The 22,500-nt window shown below is 41.7% G+C and overlaps 1 protein-coding gene across 4 annotated transcripts in view; it reads right to left on the bottom strand.

Annotated features, from left to right (window-relative positions):
* Positions 1 to 22,500, bottom strand: part of LOC107380965 (sodium-driven chloride bicarbonate exchanger) — a 68,947-nt gene that overhangs the window by 9,387 nt on the left and 37,060 nt on the right. For all 4 annotated transcript variants that reach the window (XM_054743243.2, XM_054743244.2, XM_054743246.2 and 1 more), the window contains 13 exons: positions 22,231 to 22,391; positions 20,296 to 20,484; positions 17,663 to 17,751; positions 17,246 to 17,403; positions 17,073 to 17,160; positions 12,516 to 12,662; positions 12,196 to 12,293; positions 9,635 to 9,809; positions 8,281 to 8,414; positions 7,871 to 8,116; positions 5,774 to 5,879; positions 4,186 to 4,347; positions 633 to 746 (listed from right to left, as the gene is read on the bottom strand). In XM_054743243.2, the coding sequence (XP_054599218.1) occupies positions 633 to 746; positions 4,186 to 4,347; positions 5,774 to 5,879; positions 7,871 to 8,116; positions 8,281 to 8,414; positions 9,635 to 9,809; positions 12,196 to 12,293; positions 12,516 to 12,662; positions 17,073 to 17,160; positions 17,246 to 17,403; positions 17,663 to 17,751; positions 20,296 to 20,484; positions 22,231 to 22,391 (1,867 nt within the window). The remainder of the gene's footprint in view (positions 1 to 632; positions 747 to 4,185; positions 4,348 to 5,773; positions 5,880 to 7,870; positions 8,117 to 8,280; positions 8,415 to 9,634; positions 9,810 to 12,195; positions 12,294 to 12,515; positions 12,663 to 17,072; positions 17,161 to 17,245; positions 17,404 to 17,662; positions 17,752 to 20,295; positions 20,485 to 22,230; positions 22,392 to 22,500) is intronic.

Genomic DNA, 22,500 nt, shown 5'->3' with positions numbered 1-22,500 from the left:
GGAGTTATAACTAGGGTTGTCACGGTAACCGGTGTAGCGGTAAACCCCGGTAAAAAAGTTGACAATAATAATAACCGTCTTGTTTTTTTAAAACTATATTATCTCGGTGGATTACCGTGGCTGCGGTGTAGGCGCGGTGACCCTTACCAGCCACCGTATCATCTGCTGAAGTTGTCGGCGGCACATGCGCACTTTGTTGTTTACAACCAAAACGTTCTTGAAGCTAAAGCTGAAATAATGGCCAAAGGAGGAGACGGCAGCGCTCAGGACATTTATTATCCCTCAAAGAAGACAAAGTGGGAAGTACGGGCATCTTTTGGATATCTGACATAAAAATGTATTTTAAAAATAATAGAAGCGTCCCCAAACATACATCTTATTGTGTTGTATTCCTTATCCCCTGACAGGAAGTTGATTAGTTTTTTTTCTAATCAATATAAAGTCATGAATGTAAAATTAGTTTTTAAAAACCGATTAGATTGGAACAGTATGGAGTCCTCATAGTGCCAAAAATAATAACGTCAACTACTTCAGATAATAAATGAAAGGACATCTAATTTCTGCATTAATATCCTGACAGTCTTAGCTGATGTTGTGTAGGCTAACAGAACAGCGCCCTCGTGTGGACTTACTTTGAACTTGTCAGGGACCTTTAACTTAGGCGAGGGGATCCCCAAGGCGTAATCTATCAACACCATAGTCAGGATGGTGATGAAAACCGCAAAGTCACTAATGATAGACCTCACCTGGGCAGAACAGAAACACACAAACAAATCCTGCATTTAGAAACACTAAAAGGTTAAGAAAATACCAACAAATGGAGACTAGATTGATGAGCTAGTCACAGCAGGACCCACATCTGAGCTGTCCCATTAAAACGGCTGTAGCACCTGCTCCTGCTAGTTAATTATTTATATGAGAGTTGGCAAATTTCTATGTTGTTCTAAGCCCCATTAAGTCTAGCTGTTAGCTTGTCAATCTTGCTGTAACCAGACAGATACAAGTTTTTTCATGTCTGACCCTTTAGCTGTTTCCATCCAGCCATTGTGAGATTGACGGGTAATCAGAAAGGATTCCTTTGAGTTCATACAAATGAATAAAAAACACAGCTTTTGTAAGGAGTGAGTTGTGGTGTTAACTAGAACCCTTACATGCTCTTAAAATAAGACGTTGTAGACATGAGATGATGTTGGTTCTGTTTGGATTTACTGTGTGACCACACATCTAGACGCTGATCCAGATACTGACCTTGACCCCAGATCTAGATCTTGAACAAGATTCAGACCCTGATCCTGACACCAGATTTAGATCTCGATCCAGATTCAGATCATGAACCTAACACCATATCTAGATCTTGATCCACATTCAGATCCTGATCCTGATCCCTAACCAGGATCAGATCCTGATCCTGACACCAAATCTAGATTTAGAACCAAATACAGATCCTGATCCTGACACCAGATCTAGATCTTGAACCACATTCAGACCCTGATCCTGACACCAGATTTAGATCTCGATCCAGATTCAGATCATGAACCTAACACCAGATCTAGATCTTGATCCACATTCAGATCCTGATCCCTAACCAGGATCAGATCCTGATCCTGACACCAAATCTAGATTTAGAACCAAATACAGATCCTGATTTTGACACCAGATCTAGATCTTGAACCTCATTCAGATCCTGATCCTGACACCAGATTTAGATCTCGATCCAGATTCAGATCATGAACCTAACACCAGATCTAGATCTTGATCCACATTCAGATCCTGATCCCTAACCAGGATCAGATCCTGATCCTAACACCAAATCTAGATTTAAAACCAAATTCAGATCCTGATCTTGACACCAGACCTAGATCTCGATCCAGATTCAGATCCTGATCCTGACAACAAGATCTATGTTTATGTTTATTTATTTGGCAGATGCTTTTATCCAGAGCAACGTACAATTGTTAACCTATGGGGCATGTTGTGATCTGTGGGGGAAACCGGAGTACTCAGAGGAAACCCACACATGCATGGGGGAAACATGCTACTCCACGCAGAACGGCCGCAGTCGGGTTTAGAGCCCGCAACCTTCTTGCTGCGAGGCTACAGTGCTAACAACTGCACTATACCATGCAGCCCTAGATCTAGATCTTGATTTGGAATCAGAACCAGATTCAGATCCCAAACAGATCCAAATCTTTATTCAAACTCCAAGCTGAACTAAAACACTCTTTTCCACCGGGAAAATAAAACAGACCAAAACGAATGCCTTTAGTTTTTTGCTAGAATTTAAAGGTGATTAATGACATCATTATTTAGTAACTTGGAAAAAGTTGGTTGGTTCAAATTAACCAGCGTCATCATAAATACTATTAGCAGATAATTATAAGTCTGTCAGTCCACCACAGAAGCAGCTCACATAACATAATTTAAAATGTGATTCTATCTACTTTATCCAGATCTTTACTGCAGATTGTCAGTTAGTCTCTTAATTCTTCAAGCTGTCAAAGGATTTTCCATCTAAAGTAAAATTAAAGCTCTTTCAAAAACATGGAGCTCTGTGGTTACAATAATAAATGGAAGTTGTAAAAAATCCCAAAGCTTTATGATTTAATAAATATGAGCCTTAACAACTCGAGAGATGATGTCACGTTCCACCATTCAGCCTGCTGACAAATTAATCACCACCAGGGGGCGATCATGTAACACAGTGCAATCCACCAACATCATGCCACATATCAGGCTCATGTGAGTCATCCCAATGATAAAACATAGAAGTAGTCCATATAGAGCAGCCTCACAGACTGCAGATCTGGTCTGTTCTTCCTAAAACCGCCACTAGATGGTAGCGTAAGCTCAAGTAAAGCCGAATCGGGGTCAGTTTCACCCACAACTAAAGGTAGGTGTGTAAACAATCCATCAGGCTGATCACATCTGGTCAACAAGATGTTGGGAGGAGATGTGTCCAAAAATATGAATAAAAAATCTTTGACACTGAAACTGGACTTTTTCTAAATGGAATGAAACATGATTAGTCTGGCTGTGTTCAGAGGAAAATTTATAAATGCGTGGCTAATTGAGACTGCTGAACAGGTTCTGAACTGAAATTGCTGTTCAAACTCAGCTAAAACAGACTGAGGAGAATCTGTTCAGTGGTTTTATGGCTATTGGACATTTTTCCATGTGGTATAGAAGTGTGTAACGGTGTCAAGGTGACCTAAAAACATTTAAATGGGTTAACTTAATGAATCTAACATTCAAGCCAGTCCTTTGAGGTGTATTTTCCTTAAAACCATAGTTATTAGGTTCAAGTGTTACAGTGGTGTAAAAACAAGGTTCTTAGACAGCCACACTTGACCAACCATTGTTTTCACTGAGCCTTCTGTCCATATGATCAGGAGTCAACACAAGGCCCCAACATGGGAAAAAGCAGCTGAAGTTCAAAGAAAATCTTCAGAAACATCTAGAAGGTCTAAGAAACTATTAATCAGAACACTTCAAAATATTCCCAGGGTCCTTTGGCTGTGTTTTATCAAAGCAGTGGAGAATAATAACCAACTGGACCAATCACAATCAACTTGTAGCAGTTTGCACCGTGTTGCATTTCAGAGGTCACGCTGCCTGCAGTCTAGACTCTATCGCTACACTGGCTCTGTAGAAGATTGTGGGGTTCCAGCTGCTAACCGGATTTGCCCAAAATGACCATCACTCGAGTACTCATCACATTTGGTCCATTTACTCAAATCCTGAATGCTGGATAGCTGGCCTCAAAGACCACGGATAGGCACCCCTGATTAAATTGACTCAATGACCATCTCAACAATCAACTGACTCAGGTGAAAGCTGCAAATTGTAATGAGAAGTTTGCAGATGACACCACTATTGCTTTGATTTCTAATAATGAGTCAATGTGTTTAGAAAAGGTAGAGGACTTATTGACTGACGTTCAGTAAACAATCTAACCATCCATGGGTTGAACACAGAAGAGAAAGGTCCAAAGGAAGTCTGGAAAGTCGAGATTACCTTCAGAGGTTCCCAAGGTATTTGGAATAAAAATTCAACAAAACAAAAGCGTGACCAAGAGATTCCTCATTTCTCTGTAAAACCCTCAACATCCACCCAAAGCCTCAACTGGAGAGTAGGAGAACGAAGGCCCAAGATTTTTTTTTATGAGTTTGTTGCAGCTGAACGTACCTTGGTGGGGAAGTATCGGCTTGTCTTGAACTCCTTGAGGAAAGCAGACATGAAGACGGTGGTGAAGAAGAGGACCACGCACCAGAAGAGGACATCTGGAATGAAGGGCCCATGAGGACCACAGGCGCTCCCCTCAAAGTGCCCGTGTAACATCTCGCAGTCCTACTGACCCCCCCACCCATGGAGAGGAAGGTGATGGGATGATATATTGGAGAAGATGAACACAAGGGTCAGTGCTGAATTGGTGCAGACCAACATCCTCTCCTACCATCATGGTCTGTCGGGCCTTTACTCAGTTCCTGTCAGATCTGATGTCTCTTGACAAAATAAATGTGGACGGAATCAGCAACAGGAAACAAGATGGCTTTCTAGTAGAGATGCACCGATACCAATACCAGTATCGATAAGCATTAACCGATACCAGGAACTGATACCAATGCAGTTCCTTGAAAGTGGCTTCACTGTAACTTGTCATTTCTGTTCATCAAATATTTTAGTTTTGTGATTTTATATTTTACTTATCTACCTCACAGTCTTTTCCTGTTGAAAGCAGAGAAGAAAGTAAAACCTGTATTCTAATTCATAGTACTTTTGTGTGGTAGAAGTATCGGTATCGGTAATCGGTACAGGGTATCTGCAGGTTTAAGGGAGCCAAATTTAAGACTTTTTAAGACCTTTTTTTAAGGCCACTTAGACCAAATTTAAGCTATTTTTTAAAATAAATTTAAGCTATAATTTCCAGCTATTGCCTGGAACCGGTGCTAACCATGTCGCGGATGTGGGATTAGCCATCCAGTTACCATTAAACTTGCCCTTCCCCATGGCAGAAGCTCCCACTAGCTTAACCAGCTAATGTGCTCATCTAAAAATAGCCCCCTTTCACAACCAGCTGAATGTGTACGGTTCCGCTTACGCCAACATCGTACACAAAAAATGCTGAAGACTAACTAGAAATTCAGGAAAATAAAAGAATCTTGTTAATTGGGTCTTTGGCAATTTAAGACCTTTGAAAACTGTATTTAAGGATTATTAGTCATTTTTAAGGATTTTTAAGACCTTAAATTTGGAAAAGCTAATTTAAAAATTTTTAAGACTTTAAGAACCCGCGGATACCCTGCGGTATCAGCGAGTACTCAGATCCAAGTATCAGTATCGTATCGGTTTAGAAAAAAGTGGTATTGTTGCATCCCTACCATCTAGTCTAGTTGTTCTTCTCTCCCATAGTCTAGATTAACTTCTGGCTGCTACCTCAGCTAGCAAAAGTACTTACTTCCTACAAAATTTGTACTTTCAATGCAGTTTTTTTCTTCAGAAGTGGGTTTCTATAGAAATGTTATGAACTACATGGCAACAAATATAAATTAGATTTGTTAAGTTTCATAAAATCCTAATAACATAAATCACAATTACATTTTGGCCATTCTTTCAATAGCCATTAGCTAGGTTTTAGCGGTAATAGCTGATCGCTGTTTCTCCCATGTAAAACCACTCAAAGAGCCAACTACAACAAGCAAGATTTAAAACATATCAACAAAACGCCTCTTCAGTAGATCAGAAATATTGTTTTAGAAATAAACCGTTTCTTTACCTCGACCTCCAGCATGGTCCAGTTGACCTGTGAAGCAGTAATGTTCCTCTCCTCCCAGTAGTGCAGCGTCTCATTGCTTGGGTCCTTAGGCTCCACACACGTACACCTGTTGGGAAAACCATTATTTAGCCAGATCCAATTAAACCCTTCACAAGAAGAGTGGTGATTTGTTTACCAAAGTACTTTAAATAGCACTGAATGATGCGGTTCAGAAAATAATAAAAAACTGGATGAATTGAGTTACCTTTAGAGTCAATCCCATTAAAGATGAAAACCATTTCTAGGTCCTTTTAAAAATATTGAGCTAAACATTGTTGTCAAACACTTTCTTCCTGTTAGATCTATGTCTTCAGAACCACCTAACTAACATCGAATGAAACTTTCAGAATGTCTTCAATAAACATTCATCAACCATCCTTTGGTGTCAACTCCATTCAAGATGGCGGCGCTAACTAAATGACTCATGCAAACACAAAAATGGCAACAACTCTGTCAGTTTTTCAGATAATAGCCTAAAAACGAATGTGGTGGTAGCTGAGAGTCGTTCATATCCAGGCTAAGTGCCAACAGGTCACATTTAGCTTTTAAGATTTGACCAGATTCTGTCTCTTCATCAGCTTGTCAACCATTGGGTGAGGTAGTTAGAGCTCTTCAAGTCCAATACCATTCATTAATCTGCTTTAGAAAAGTGCTGCTAGATTTTTAGACAAATTAAAAAGAGGAGTTTTTCATGACCCACTGTAAGCTTAAAAACCCCAGAAGGAGCTTTTAGCCATACTAACTAGGGATGTCCCGATCAGGTGTTTTTGCCCTCGAGTCCGAGTAATTTGATTTTGAGAATCTGCCGATACCGAGTATTTTGATACATAAAAAAATGGAAGAAACAGTTCCAGAATGTTCCTTCTTTTTATTTAATTACCTTTTTCTTGTTTTTTTAACAACAGATCACTTCTGTGAGGTAGCTTGAACAATCAAGTAATAAATAACAAATTCTTCACTTTTGGACTTTATTGCAAATATAAAAAGTCTAATATAAAAACAGATAGCACCTCCACCTAAAATACCTGGCAGGGGTCTATTTTGCCTCGGCCCCCAAAATGCTTAGATACGCCCCTGGGCATGGGACGGAGTTTTGAAGATGATCTGAATTGTATCAACTATATAAATACTACATGCTGATGAATTATTGCTTTACACAGGTACAAACGTGTAGTGGGATCAATCTACCTACATTTTATTTTTTAAGAACTTTGTTTTGATTTCTTGCCTTTTATTTTCCTGTCTTCCTGTCCTGTCTGTCTCTGCTCTTCCTGTCCTGTCTGTCTCTGTCTTCCTGCATCTCCCAGTCCTCCAGAAAAACTCCTGCCTGCTTCCTTCTTTTTCACCTCACAAGTAACTTTTTAACCAGCAGATCAAATTGATCTATTGACCGCTGAAAAAGCGGCGTGTGCGCCGCGCTGCCCGGCTGCACCAGTGACGAGCGCTGCAGCGCGAGCGCGTCCACACGTCACGCTCAAATACAGACAGACCTTACCAGAGAGAAAATGAACGGACACGAACGACTGTGTGTTAATTATATATTTTTTGGTGACGCCGCTTAGAAACGTAGAAAATGTTACTGTGACCGTGTGAGGAACGCAGCTGGAGTTCATGAATGATCAGCGGTCTAATCCCCGCTACGCGGAGTCCATGTAAATAATATAATAAAGGTAGAAGCTGGATCTCTGTGCTCCTTCTGGGTGTGTAAGCTAAGGGCATCAGGGGGGCCTGACAAACTTTAAGGAGAACCAAGTTGCTCTCCTGTAATTTGAACCCAGCATCCGAGTCCCGATCAGTCTGAAACCACGTGATCGGGGCCGATTTCCGATCATGTGATCATCCCTACTACTAACCCTTAGCTACATGTAATGAGATGATAATCCACAGTGTTTCCGCAAACCACAGATTATTCCTCATAAAGCAGAGCCCAGTGCTATAAAATGAACAGTGGGTCACCATCTGTTGTTTCATGACGTAGCAAGTACTCGTTTATGCTAATGGTTTGAGTTAAAAACACTGCACACAACGCAGTCTCTAAGGGAAGGTACGACTACTTGCCAGTACTGCGTGAGCTTCTGAAGGTCGTTGTTCTTGTTGACGGGGTAGTGCACTCCCAGGTGGACCAGCTTCTCCAGGGCCTCGTAGATGAAGATGATACAAATCAGAGCGGCGAAAGCTTCTTCGGTGAAGCGTGTGATGTAGCAGACGAGGGAGCTAGCATCTGTGGCCACCAGCAGCAGACAGAAGAAGGCTGTCCACAGGCCGATGCAGGTCCTCAGGGAAAGGTAGGAGAGACCATACTCTCTGACACACACACGCACACACACACACACACACACACACACACACACACACACACACACCCACAAGGGGTTAGCAGAGACACATTAAATGACACCCTTGATGCTGAGAAGCTGCACGGACCACATAAAAGACATGTTTCACCAGAATAAATGAAAGGAACCTACTTGCAGAATTTGAAAAGGATCTTTTCAAAGACGAGGACAGGTCCAGTGCTTCCCAGGATGGTGAGAGGCTGTCCGGCGAAAAGGGAGTAGGCTATCCCAGTCATGGAAGCCCCAAACAGGGACTCAATAGCACTCTGGAACACAGGAGCATCTCTCATGATTCATTCAGTCACACACGACGTCTGTTTAGGGCGCTCAGGATCACTTTTTTCTTTCCATTAGCTTTTTTATTTATTTATTTATTTTTCTAAAGAAAAGCCGCTAATGCCAGCTTGTATGCTTACCGTACAAAGAGATGGTTTCATTTTTACTGTTTTTGTTTCCACCTTCCATAACCATGCTTATCTAAAAGAATTCAGCATTTTCTCATAATGGGCTCGACACACTCCTCCATTCATTTTCAATGAGACATGCGCGACAAAGCGATAATCGTGGGTCCCCCTCCTGCTAAGCGAAACGCGAAAAACATGCGTGTGAAATTTTGCGCTCGTGCACGTGTCGTGCACAGGCGACCCAGCGACGCGATCCCAGAAAGTTGAAACATTTTCAGCTTTTCATCGCTGTCGCTCGGACGAGGACCAATCAACGGAGGTTTCATTCACTGACCAATGAGCAGGCAGGATGCTCCGTACGTCTCCGAGCAAACATGAAGGAGAAGTTGATTATTATTATGTTTTATAGTAAAATCAGAAGTAAGATTTCACATAACTCTAGCAGCACCTAGTGAAACATCACATCTACCGCTTTATTAACTCTGAACCGCTTAAATAACCTTAATTCCCTCCAACCTGACACAGCCAATCAAAACAACGGAAGTTTCGATTTCGCCATGGAACAGAACGCATAGACGGCTTTGCCGCTGCAGCGGGTCGCCTCCCGTGTGTCAGGTAATAAAAGCGACAGCGACGAATTTCGCTGATCGCGATCATTTGTCGCCTCCCGCGTGTCGAGGCCCCTAAATAAGACGTTCTCAGCAGCGTTAGCATGTGTTGCTCTTCTCCGGGTACTCCAGTTTCCCTCCGCAAACCAAAAACATGCATGTTAGGTTCAATTATGAGTCGTCTGACAAATGAATAAACATAAAGCATTGGGTACATGCAAATGAAAATATGACCCATTTGCTGCTGCCTTTTTCATGTTACTGTTGAGTTAAGTTGCAATTTCCTTCATCCGCCACAAGAGGGCTCCCTGCTCCTTACTAATGCCTGATTATTGGACCGGTTTCAGTGTCATGGGCCTCTATCTTTCTAATGTACAACATAACATTTTCATTATGTGTGCAGCTGAAAACCTCCGTGTGAATGAAGTGGTTAACGTTTTGTTTCAGACATGCAGGAACACGGATGCTGCTTACCACACGTCCCTCTGTGGCTTCACCCAAAAGTCCTCCAAAGGTAATAACAGGTGACATGCAGGCGCAGTAGAGGAAGAGAAAGGAGGCCAGACACTGGAGACTGATGGCGTCTGTGTAGTCAGAAAGGTAGTGAGGAGCCTTTCGCTTGATGTCCAGGATGAGACCGCCACAGAACCTGCAACCAGAGGGATTTTAGGGGAACGCTGCAGCGTATCAAAGCCCAGCAGATCAGTAGAACTGGTCGTGAGAACCCTAAAGTTAGATACCAAACAGGTGACCCCTCTGAGATGTTGCACTGAAACTGGGATGGCAGAAAACCAGTTTGAGGACGTTGCTGTGACAACACTGGGTGGGCCACCATGTTTACTCCAATCCCAGAGGCAAGGTGGAGGGGGCTGGTGTTGGTTTTATGGAAGGGTCTGAGCTTAACGCCAGTTCAAACTGAGAGGAAAGGCTCTGTTCCGCAGCAGCCCTGCTACAGGGCATCACTCACGCCTCTGCTATTAAATCAGTCAAATCTGCAGCAGGCACTCCTCACACACTAACTCTATTGTCTCGCCGGAGTTCAAGAGTCTCCTTGTAGCCGTGAGGGGGTTTCAATCTGCTGTTCATCATTAATCCTCAGCGTGGAACCCAGGATATCTCTGACAAAAATGTGAAAATTAAATTCCTTTGGGCAGACGCCTTTAATTTGTGAGTGCAAGGGCAAGCGACACAAATATCTCCTGATCAGAATCAGAATCAGAATCAGAATCAGAAAAGGTTTATTGCCATTGTCAATGAACAAGCAGTTCACAAACTAGGAACTTGTTTCGGTACTAATGTGCCACATATGACATGAATAATAAATTTCAGAAATAGAATAAGTAGAATAAAATATAATAAAACTAGCATAAAACATTCAGCTATAAAAAAGGCAGGTAGTGGTAACATGGCCGATAACGTGACGTAGTGTCGAGTACAGAAGACGAGCATGGTTGTGTGTTTATAAGCTGATGCGTTATTTATCGCCGTCCCACACTGACGAAAAGAACACAAAACTACACACTTCTTCTTAATGAGGCCACGTTTTTCGTTTGAAAGAATGAACTCAGTCACTACTCGTATATAAAACTATAATTTTTATAAATAACCAATAATCTCATACATTCTTTCTGTGACGGTCAATCAAACCTAAGCTGGCTAAATGAACAAATACACTGGAAATAACAGGAAACTCCCGCTGATATAAAACGTTTTAGTCATGTAGAATGTATTTGAGTTCAGTGTCATTGTAGTAATTGTTTATTTATTTATTCTTTATTTAACCAGGATGGTCCCGTTGAGATTGAAAACCTCCTTTTCAAGGGAGTCCTAGCCGAGAGGCAGCAAAAGTTATGCAGACATGTTATGCACAAAATTACAGAAGGCAGGGAATCCGTCTCAAGGGTTCTTAGTCTAGTTTTAAGTGTATTCTAGGAGATGAACTCTGTTCATTTCCAATTTTCCTGTAAAAATGTTTATGTCATTCTAAATGTTGTAGTAGTCATGGTTGAACAGCTTCAGTTAAGGTTAATGTTTATTTTAAAGATGTTATAGAGAACCTGCAGAACAAGCTAGGCTCTGAACGCAAACACGGAACACTCAATTTCTGTGATTAGATCAACGCTAAATATAGAACTTGGTTTATGCTTGACGCGTCCGCGAGGTCCGCACGGCTCCGTGCGGCAAAATTGCGTCATTTTAAAAACCACGCCCCTCCACCGTGCCTCCGCACGGCACAAACTTTCTGCACCGCGCACCTAGGAAATTTTCTAACCACGCGGACGGTCGGACGTGGAAAAACATGGTGGACTGGCAAGAACTAGCATGGCAGAGGTTCGTAAATACAGACATTTGTATGATTCAGCTCTCAGAGATCGCCGTGATCAACATGTTGTTAATAATTCTTGGAGAGAAATAGCTCGCACTGTCGGAAAAGACGAGGATGCTGTTAAAAAATGCTGGAATGCCATGTTGTAAACAACAGTAATTTCTACTTCTACTATGGTGTAGTGTTGGATTTATGCCGTAGAGCTCCATGCTGCCCCCTACAGTTTGGGAGAATATTGGCTCACCGCAGAGACAAGCCGCATGAACCATAAACGCTGCAAGTTGTGAAGCGCGTTCCATCCGCGAGCCGCATCACCAAGCGGAAAGTAAATGTGTCAAGCTTAAACCAAGCTTTACTGCGCTCGTGTTCTCACTAGTTCTGGTCCTGCTACTAGCTGCTATAGTCATTTGACGTCATCTCAGTCATAAAACATTGTTGTAGTCATGCTTCTGCTGTTTGAGGTGCTTTATTCAGGATAAAAGTCATAGAATGAAGTTATTTTATTGCTCGTGGTGAAAATCAAATAAATATGTTGTAGGTTATTTTGAGTGAAACTGTCAGCCAAACAGGATGAAAAATAGCTTTGACCTGTGACCTATTATGTATGGCTCTGTTTACATCATTTTTTTTCTGTAATTTTGTTGCTCATCAACTCATAATTAAGTAACTAGTAATGCAGGGTTATGGTTAGTTTGCCTTGAATACGTACTTCCCAGTCCGCTGGAGCTCAGGGCCACCGTGACCATGTTCCTCAGGCTCGCCAAGATCCGTCACTCCGTTGGGAACGGGGGGAATCTTACGCTTTTCCTGTATTGTAAAGATCACTGTCAATCAAATGTTGGTGGCCGACATCCAACAAGGAAGGGAAGATGACCCAGGGGAGTGGCATCAAATCACAAATTAAATTCTCTTAGCTGTTCTGTTGAGCTTCCAACAGACCGACAAATGTGGGAGTTTTACAGTTGGGATTGTTGTTTTCAAAAGCAACAAATACCTAAAAGTAGACAAATCAAAACATTAGTTTTGTACCTGAGAGGGAACATTTTTAGGAGGTTCTATTCTGATGGAGGGGTCCCACTCTCCTGGGGGTAACACCGTCACCTGATCCAAGAACTCGTCGATTCCTGCCACCAGGTCATTCCGGTCTTTGGCCTTGTAGGCTACATCATGGAAAATCTGTCGACACATAATAAATCATTTTATATTTGTTTGCTTTGTAAACAGGGTTTATCCAAATGCCAATCTCTTCAGTCCAATTTACATTCAAAGATTCTAAAACTTTATTGTAATTTTGTACATATGTGAGAAATTGATCTGGAATGGATGAGATTTTTTCACAACTCATCGCTGGGTGTTTTGATCCTGAGTGCTGCAGTTGCCAAACCGCACAGTGATGCCATGCATCAGGACACTCTCCACAGTGTCCCATAGAACATGGTGAGGAAGGCAGGAAATTGAAGATGTTGCTAGTCCAGCTATGCAGAGATGTTCACGGTATTGATGCTTTTGCCATTGACTCTGGACCAGTAAAAGCGCTCTATCTGGAAGTTGCTTTACAGTTGCTTAGTGAGTGTGAGGAGTTGCTGTTCTCCATTTGCACAGACCGAAGAGCAGGGGGATATCCCTCCAGTGTCCGTCAGTGTGGACCGAAGAGCGTGGGAATGGGGGTTTCAATGGTTGGGGTTGCTAAGTCGTTGCTTGGCCAAATCTTGCCATTGCTTTAACAGCCCCAAGCTCCTGCCTGGTGCCACCCATGCCTTGATTAGACCCTTTATGCTCATAAACATTGGAGAGACCTTTCAAATCGTCCCCACATTGGCACAAAAATTCTAGTAAAAGCAAGTTAAGGCTCACAGGTCTTAATCAGTTCACACATCCCAAATGACTGATGGTGAGAAACATGAACTCAAAGCTGCTGTGGGAAATCTCCGGTCAGAAAATGCTCGAATTTTCCTCAAGAGGTTTGTTTTTTCATGTAGGACAAAGTCAATTCAATTGAGTTTATCTATGTAGCACCAACTCACAACAAAAGTCATGAAAGGATCCAGATTAATAGCAATTTTATAGTGGGTCGATTTAATCCAGGCTCAATTTTAGATGGTGGTTTAGCCTATTTTCTTTGCTAGTATAACAAGAAGATCCCACTGTTATTATTCCAGGTTTGTGTGCTTTATATTAAAACTATGCCTAGGTATGAAAATGGTCTAATATTCTTTGATCCTTGTATTGCACTTTAGCTTTATAAACAGAGGCCTTTCCTGCATTTGGGGCCAGCTAGGCCGGGCCCCACCAGATGGTGCCGTGGAACTCTATTCTAGCCAGAAATAATCAGTGGAACAGAAGAGTTGGTTTTAGAGAAATACTGTAGAAAAAGCTCATTCTGTCACAACAAAGATTCTGTTATAAACATTTCTGTGTTTATCTAAACATGCCAGAATATCGACAAGCTCAGAAGGTCAAAAAAGTTTAAAACACAAACACATTAGAACACATTAGAAAGTAAAATAAGTACCAAGTACCAAAGTAGAAAAATGTATTTGAAAAAAAAAACGATACTAAAAAGCATGGAAATTTTCAAGTTTAATAAAAAAGACTAATTCACATATAAAAATTAAAAGAATAAAACAAAAAAATCAAAAAGAGCAAAACAGAAATAACTGTTTTAGAAGAAAAGGACCAAAACTAAAAAAGATTAAAATTTTCTAAAGTAACAAATGTTTAAAAAAAGGTTGAAAGGAAAAACAAGAAGTGATTGAAAAAATTCTCAAAACTAAAAGAAAAGCAAAAGTATAAAAAATAACAAAAGTCAAGAGTTGAAACTTTATATTTGTGAGTATTTCCGTGCATGTCCTAAACTTCCCATTTACGTCTTGTAAATGTTATCATACATTAGCATTCCAGCTAGCTGTAGAGCAGGGGTGTCGAACTCAAACTCACACGGGGCCGAAATGAAAATCTGGGATGGAGTCGAGGGCCAAACTTAATATTTTTTGAAAAAGTGACAGCAAATTTGCACATTTTCTTTATCAACATATATGCAATTTTGAACCTTTAAATTTGGAAACAAACTTATTTCTGCATTAACACTGAATGTGGAATAACCAAATTACACACGAGCAAGTCGGTTTTAAATAAAACACATCAGTGGTAATCAGCATTTTATAAATCTATTCAGGATTTATGTTTTCTTGTTTATTCATTTTTCTTATTTTTATTCTCCTTTTTTCTTCTGTAATACGTGTCATCGCTGCTGTGACGTCTAGCTTTCCCCACTGAGGAACAATAAAGGGATTTTCTATTCTATTCACCTATCTGCAGCCTTTCCACTTCCTGTTTACTGTAGGTTAAGTCTTTTCTCACGGGCCAACTACAAAATAAAAATATCATTTTATCTTAAATGAAAATGCAACATCTCACCTGTTAACTTTCATGTTTTGGAGCAGAAAAAGAGCATAAAACCAACATATTTAAAGCTCAGTTTGCTCCACTGGTTTACTGTGATGCTCACCTGTTCCAGCCAGATACCTGCATCATGGGGTTGATCTGAGCTGAGGAGGAGACTCCTGTTGTTTTGTTCATCTTGATCATAATAATGACAACATTAGATGACAACAGGTGCTTTTGTGCTGCTGAACATGTCTGAGCAGCTTGACCAGGGGCGGCGTTAGGCCCGGCTACTTGGGCTGAAGCCCCGGATCTTTCATGATAAGCCCCGGATCTAAATCGCGGAAGTAACATGCAGTACCAAAGTCCAACAGAGAGAGCGCAGCTGGCAGTAGTTTGTAAAGTCCCATTTAGTCTCCGCATTTGACCCATCCCCTGGGGGAGCGGTGAGCTGCAGACACGCCGCGCTCGGGAACTATTTGGTGGTTTAACCCCCCAATCCAACCCCTTAATGCTGGGTCCCATTTTTCTCAAAATCTTTGGTATGACCCGACCAGGAGTCGAACCCCTGATCTCCCAATCTCAGGGTGGACACTCTACCACTAGGCTACTCAATCGATATACAGCCTGCCTGAGCCTCCACCACTGAAGAAAAGCCCTTCAGCAGCCGGCTTCTTCTACAGTCTCTGTCTGAAACGCATGAGTGAAGATGGACATAAGGACGTTTTTTTTTACCAAAAGTACAACGACAGAACCCCAGCTCTGATGAGACTGGTGTTGACTCAGGTTTGTGAGTCTTATTTGAAAATATATGTTGTGCTGCTGGTTTGCCTAAAGTTAGCTTACTATCAGGTAAAGTTGATGGAGAAAGAAAGGGAATATTTACTATCATCTCACACTAAACACTACCAGGAACAATACTCTGCCCTGAATATGCTGAATATGTAGCTTCAGATTAAACATTATGTGGTACAAGATATATATATATGATGTTGACTAGTGCGTGTCACGTGTGCGCGCGCGCGAGTGTGCGCACGCGTGTGTGCGCGTGTGTGTTAAGCCCCGGATCTTCTTCAGTCCTAAATCCGCCCCTGAGCTTGACCACATCGTTGTGTGTCGGGGAGGAAAAATAAAAACTACAGCAGCCACAGAGTCGTGCTGGTTTGAGCGTGTCGCTGCTCGCTGGAGTTATATCAGCTCTGTCTGGAAATTAGTTGGAAAACATTCTCTTTCAGTCGTGAACACATTACGGAGCGGTTAAAATCTCCGTTTCTGGGCTTCAACGTCGGCAAATAGCTGAGTAAACTCGGCACTGAGTGACAGGAGTGTTTAGTTTGTCCGAGACTAGTGATGTGTCGGTCGCGACCGAACCGGCTCTAAGAGCCGGCTCTTTGAAGTGAACGACGGGAGCCGGCTCGTCATTGGGAGCCGTCCCCTCCCCTCCCCTCTTGCTTTGGTGAAAGCTACAGGCGATTGGTCAACATGTGTAACTGCGTGTCCAGACTGTCCACACACAGAGCAGTAGGGGCGGGGAAGCCGGAGGATCAGACTCAGACACACAGCAGAGCACATGCAGGTGGAGGGAGACGAGAGGGAATGAGGAGGAGGAAAAAGGCGAGCGAGAGAGAAGAGTGCGACGAAGACTGTGAGAAAATGAGCGCCAGCAGTCGGAAAGTGGAGATTTCTTTAAGTGTTCAGTTATTAAATCCATATAAATGATAAATATTTGATATATTGCATTTTTTACATTAGTAAATCATTTTACATAAAGTTTTGCATTATTTTAGTTATAAATGTACTCTACGCAACAGAAAATCTGAGGAGCCACTTGGGAGCCGAAAGAGCCGGCTCTTTTTGGTGAGCTGAGCCAAAAGAACCGACTCTCTAAAAAGAGCCGGAATTCCCATCACTATCTGAGACAGCAGAGCTGCAGACACCGGAAGCAAACGCTGGAAAAAGCACAAAGGAGGGGGCGCTTCGGCTCCGAGCTAACGCCGCAAAGCATCATGGAAGTTGTAGTCTTTGCTGTAAAATCGGCCAGCAGGTCACTTTTAATATTTAATATTTGATATTTATCTCGCGGGCCGCATAAAAATGATCCGCGCCTTGTGTCTGACACATGTGCTGTAGATATATAACATATAAAACACAACCTAGAACACAAATAAACACATGCTAACGTGCTTTGCTAATCATCCTCACCTCGTCCGTCATCAGCGTAGCTATCGATCGGCCAATCTCGTGATACTGAGGACCTTTTCCCAACGGCCCCAAAAGGATGAACAAGAACCTGAGTAGCAAAAACAAGAGGTGGTGAGGGATGTTTGTGGTCTCATCTGTCCTAAATGATGGTTCTCCAGTGATCCGTGACTGACCTGGTGGTGATGGGAACCTCCGTCAGACCGTTCAGAAGCACAGCAGGAGACAGGCGGACGAAGGCCACCACAGGGCGCTCTAGAAAATCCACTTCTCCTACCAGAACGTTGGAAGCCTCTGCACCAGGGGGGATCTTCTTCATGAAGTGGAGGTCAATCTATTGGACACAAAAACTGCACCTTGTATTTAAGTCATTACTCATAATCAAATGCAAAAAAAAAAAAGACATTTTATGACTGGATCTGAATCTTTGACCCTCACAACCCAAGAAAGCAACATCCAATCCTGCTGGAGAAGTTTGTGATGACCATTTCACACGTAACCCCAGCCTGGGTAAATATACAGCCCTGGATAGGCGTCCAGCTATCAGTGACAGTAGACAAACAGCCGGGCCAGTAGTGGTTCTGCTGGCTCACCTTGCTGAAGTCCACAGCGCTGTTCTCCCGGCTGACGTCTTGTTTGTTCTCATTGTTGGATGGCTGGGACTGAGGTGAGACTGTTTGTCCTGTCAGAAAAAGAGAAATAATATCAGTTTTCACACAAGCTCGCTCTGTTTTCTCATAGGACACGATGGTCTTGGTCTCCAGCGTGGGACCACATGGTGCAGTTTTCGCTCATGATGCAACGTTTGGCCTCAAACCTGCTCAGTCCTTATTAGTGAAAGTGTCTGTCCACAAACGACAAAGACATAATATTCTCTTACCTTTGTCAGAAACTGACTATTGAGTTTGCTTTACGCACTCAGTAGGACCAAACATTCATTTATTTTATTGTCTTATTAGATTTAAATGTGCTCTTTCATCAGCCAATCAAATATCAAAGCAGAGGTTTACTAAAAAATAATAAGTTATATTTATATTAATAGGAAAGTCCTGAGAAACTGTTTAGATCGAAGCCCGTTTATTGTAACGCAAAATATTAGGTCAGTTGGTGTCAAAATGAAAGTTAATGAGCAACTCACCCCAAAATAAACTAGATAGACAAGTGTCTAATTGTGCTGAAGACATGCGTAGTCAGTCATTTGGCACTTTAGTGCATCTTAATTAAAATGTATATATTCTTTCAGTGTTGCGCCGTCTTCAGGAAAAACTCTGCCATCACTATTGGTTAAGAGGTGCACCATGATGTTAGCTGGTACATTATGATGTCACAATGTTGTGAGCCTGTGTGTGTGTATTGTTAGAAACTCCGCCCTCTTGGTCTGCCAGGCAACAGCATTTGTTGCATTTTTCAAACAGGAAGTGGTAGGGGCTGACTTGCTCTTTAAAGTTAGAGTGATATTTCCAAACTTAAAGGGGCATTATGGAAGTGTGACAGCCAAAACATGTATAGAAATAATAAATGTCTTCTTCATACGTTCTCCTGCAATGCCCTGGTCCTGTAGAATGAGCCCTGGCATTTTTACTGTGATTGCCTGTTTTTCTGTAAAATCACAGAAAAAGAGAGATGCTCGGGTCGAGCAGGCTGCTTCATGCGCGTTCACGCTCAGGCATAGCCCGTAGCATTTGCTATCCGTAGCTTTAGCAGCAGAGAGAGAGGCAGTGCCACTTTGTCGCTGTTCCTAACGCCTAGTGACAAAGCTAGCTACATTTCTGAGGACCCTTAGCTACTTTCTGTAGAACTTTCTTCTAGATATTTCCTGCAAATTAGCAACAAAATAGCCATTTTCACTCCGAACCGTTCTTTGAACGTTGTTTCAGCTGTTATCAACCATATAAAAGTTACAGATACAAAAGAACATCACTGGCGCTTTAGATCTGGGTTCGATTCCAGATGTGAACATAATCTATTTAGAGTTTCTTTTTTGCCTTAATGGTATTTTTTTACAGTAAGATGCCCAAATTTTTATTTGAGACTCGCCAAACGGCATTGAATTCACAGATAAAAAAGATGTGGGTTCAACTTTCATTTTGGAACAATTTTTCAAGCAAGGGAAGGGAATGATCTGAGCATGCAGGAGGACTGACCCATCATAAACCTTTGTCGGCTGTGCTGAAGAGAAAGGTACAGAACCAAATTAGTTAATTAATTAGCTGCGTGTTCTCCTGTCCTCTGTCCTCCGGGCCACACACACACACACACACACACACACACACACACGGGACTGTCTCAGCTGTTATTTTCATTAAGGAGTGTGCACGTACAGCATGCGCGCCTCATGCACGAGCCTACTATTGAAGCTGCCATTACGCTTTTGGCCTGAGGGGGCAATCGCGAGCATAATAATTCAAAACTCCGTAAAGTCCCTTTAATGTACAAATATTGTTTCAAAAGCCAACTGTGCACCTAGAATATTACACTTAAGAATTTTTACTTTCTAGTTACTAAAATATGTGTACACAAATCTATTGAGCCCATTTCAAGGCATTTATATGGAAAAAGATAACTCAGTAAATTGTAGGCTAAGTTACAACAGTAAGGAACAGGAATTTGTGTTGGGAGTAAAAAAAAAAGGCCTTGCTCTTAACTGACAAATTTTGAACACATGTTGGGTTCGTATCATGTCAGTTTCTAGGATTAAAATTAAAAAAGTTAAACATAAAACTATTCTATTATTTAAATTATGGTTAAAAACTCAGAAGGAACAAAGTTCCTGAAGCAAAGGGAGAAGAAAATATTTGCAGCTAAAGTTTTCACGTTTCATCATAAAACAACATAAAACAGAATGGAACATGGAATGGGCTGACGGTGATCTCATGAATTAGCTGCATTAGCATTCAGTTAGCTTAGCTGGAGTAGGAACAGTTAGCTTGTTTTGGCTTGATAAATATATCTTTGAAATCTTTTTACCAGTTACTAACTGATTATATTTACATCAACCAATGATACGACACGAGCCAAGCTATCAGTTTAAGCTTTTCTAGCATTTCTGGTTAGCTAAGCTACAGGCTAGCTCAACAAACATTAATAGCAAACACGTTTAGCTTTTTCTTTAAAGGGGACTTGGGCGGTGCACATCCTCTCTTACTAAAAAATAGAACTAAAATGTGGTCATGTGGAGCATGGTGTTCTTTATAAATAAAACCCATCACAATACAAAGGTGGTCACCATTCTTGTCCATGGAATAAGGCTCTGACTGCTTCTTCCCGATGTCGGCGAACGAGCGTACAATGGGGATGCGGTTGGCCAGCTTCTTCTGGTTTTGGTGGTGGTGCTGTTTGAGAAGAGCTTCACGGATTTTTTTCCTGGCATCCTCTTCAACGGACCCGGCCGCCTCGTGCTGATCCAGAACCATATCTGAGAAACAAAGCAACACAGATTAATTCCACGACCTGCAGAACTCTTTAAAAAGTCAAATTTTCAGTCCACAAAGGGTTCTCCTGACAGTGTTTACCCCTGTGCAACAGCCAGCAAATGCTAAGCAGATTATTTCAGCAAAAACCGACCCAGTGTGGCTGATTTAATCGGTGCAAATCAGGTTACGTTCTAGTGATTTTTGCAGCAGCACAGCTTGGACCACAGAGAGATAAGAGTTCTCTCTACTGACCTCAAAAATAAAATATCTATCTTCATTATTTCCACTAACCAGGGTCAGGTTAGCCTTTGTGTTCACTATGAGTTCATCACGTTTAATCTGGTCTTATTTACAATAAAACTAACAAACGCTTGTGTCACATTATATAATTACTGTTACTTTATTAGACATTTTAATAATTTAAAGCCTGAAATTATTGGCTAATGGTAATAAAAGAACCATCTAATCAGGGATGTACATAACTGGTACGCAGGTGGAGGACAAAAAATAGTGCATGCCATCCATCAGGAGTCAACCATTGAGATGAGTACCAACCATCAACACCTGGTACTCAAATGTGTAACTCAATTATAAGATTTATCTTCACCATTGATTTTAACCATTGGTTTTGATTTACTATGTAATAATATGACAATATGACAGTAATAAATAAATTTGGCCCTTTCCACCTGAAGATCCTCCACCAGAGGGCAATAGACATGTAAAGGACTGGATATGGCAGCTTTATAATGAAAGTACTAATCCTAAATCCTAATACTCCTTTTGCTTTTGGTCTACACATCTACTACATTGTCCCTCACAAATATTGTCCCTTTTGCTGCTGTATACGCTGCGGATGAGACTCAAATCGCGGGGGGATCGAGCATTTGTCCATGCTGCCCCAAAGCTATGGAACTCATTGCCCATTGGAGTTCGGCAGGCTCCATCTCTGGCGGTTTTTAAATCTCGTTTAAAGACCCACTTTTACACTTTGGCTTTTAGACAGTGACTCGTTTTAGTGTTTTATTGTGTCATTGTTTTAATGTGCTCTTAGTATTCATCATGTTTTCTCTGCTTTTAATTGAGATTTTTATCCTTTGTTTTAGCTCCTTGTAATGGTGTGTTTTGTTTTAGCCTGTGCAGCACTTTGGGCAGCTCCCATGCCGCATTTTAAATGTGCTATATAAATAAACCATGCTACATTGACTGCCCCACATTTTGTTGAACTGGACTGGACCACTCAGGCATTTCTAACTGGATTTAAGGTTACTTGGGCTGCACTGTTGCCTCGCAGCACGAAGGCCGCAGGTTCGAAACTCGGCTGCGGCCTTTCTGCGTGGAGTTGCGTGTTCTCCCCATGCGTGCGTGGGTTTCCTCCGGGTACTCCGGTTTCCCCCACAGATTACAACATGCCCTATAGGTTATCAATTGTAAGTCGCTTTGGATAAAAGTGTCTGCTAAATAAATAAACAAATTTGATTTGAATTGAAACGTCTTCCTGGTATTGCTGGTGCAGCCTCTCCATGGGATTCATGTTATTAGAAGAGTAATTTCATTAATTCCTAGGTTTCTTTTTCATTAAAGTTATGCTTCATTCTCATACAAAGCTGTTGGGATATAGATCGACAAAAGAAAGGGCAGATGTAAAAACTGCTGTATTTATTTTTATTAATGGCCGTGGTCACAAATAATTATAGATCTGACGAGTTTATGTGAAGCTAACTGAGGAACTTCCCAACATCGTTCACCTGCGATCTCCTCTAGCGAGTTGGCCCTCATGTCCAGCATCACAATCCCATTCATGATGCAGCTGCGAAGCTCAAACAGACTGTGTAGAGACAAGGTGGCCACGTAGGGCTTACTCCACCTCTCGCCTCCATCTTCAACATCCTCCTCAAATTTTAGCCACCTGCAAAAACATCAATGCATCCACTGACTGAGCTGTGATCAAACCAGTGGGAGGGATCAAAGAAACAAGATCAAAGTCTTGGGGGGTCAACAGATAAAAACCGCAGCCG

The sequence above is a fragment of the Nothobranchius furzeri genome, chromosome 14 (genome assembly GCF_043380555.1).
Source record: "Nothobranchius furzeri strain GRZ-AD chromosome 14, NfurGRZ-RIMD1, whole genome shotgun sequence".
Classification (NCBI taxonomy): Eukaryota; Metazoa; Chordata; class Actinopteri; order Cyprinodontiformes; family Nothobranchiidae; genus Nothobranchius; species Nothobranchius furzeri.
Note: the sequence above shows the minus strand (reverse complement) of the source record. Positions and strands in the feature narration are given on the sequence as shown.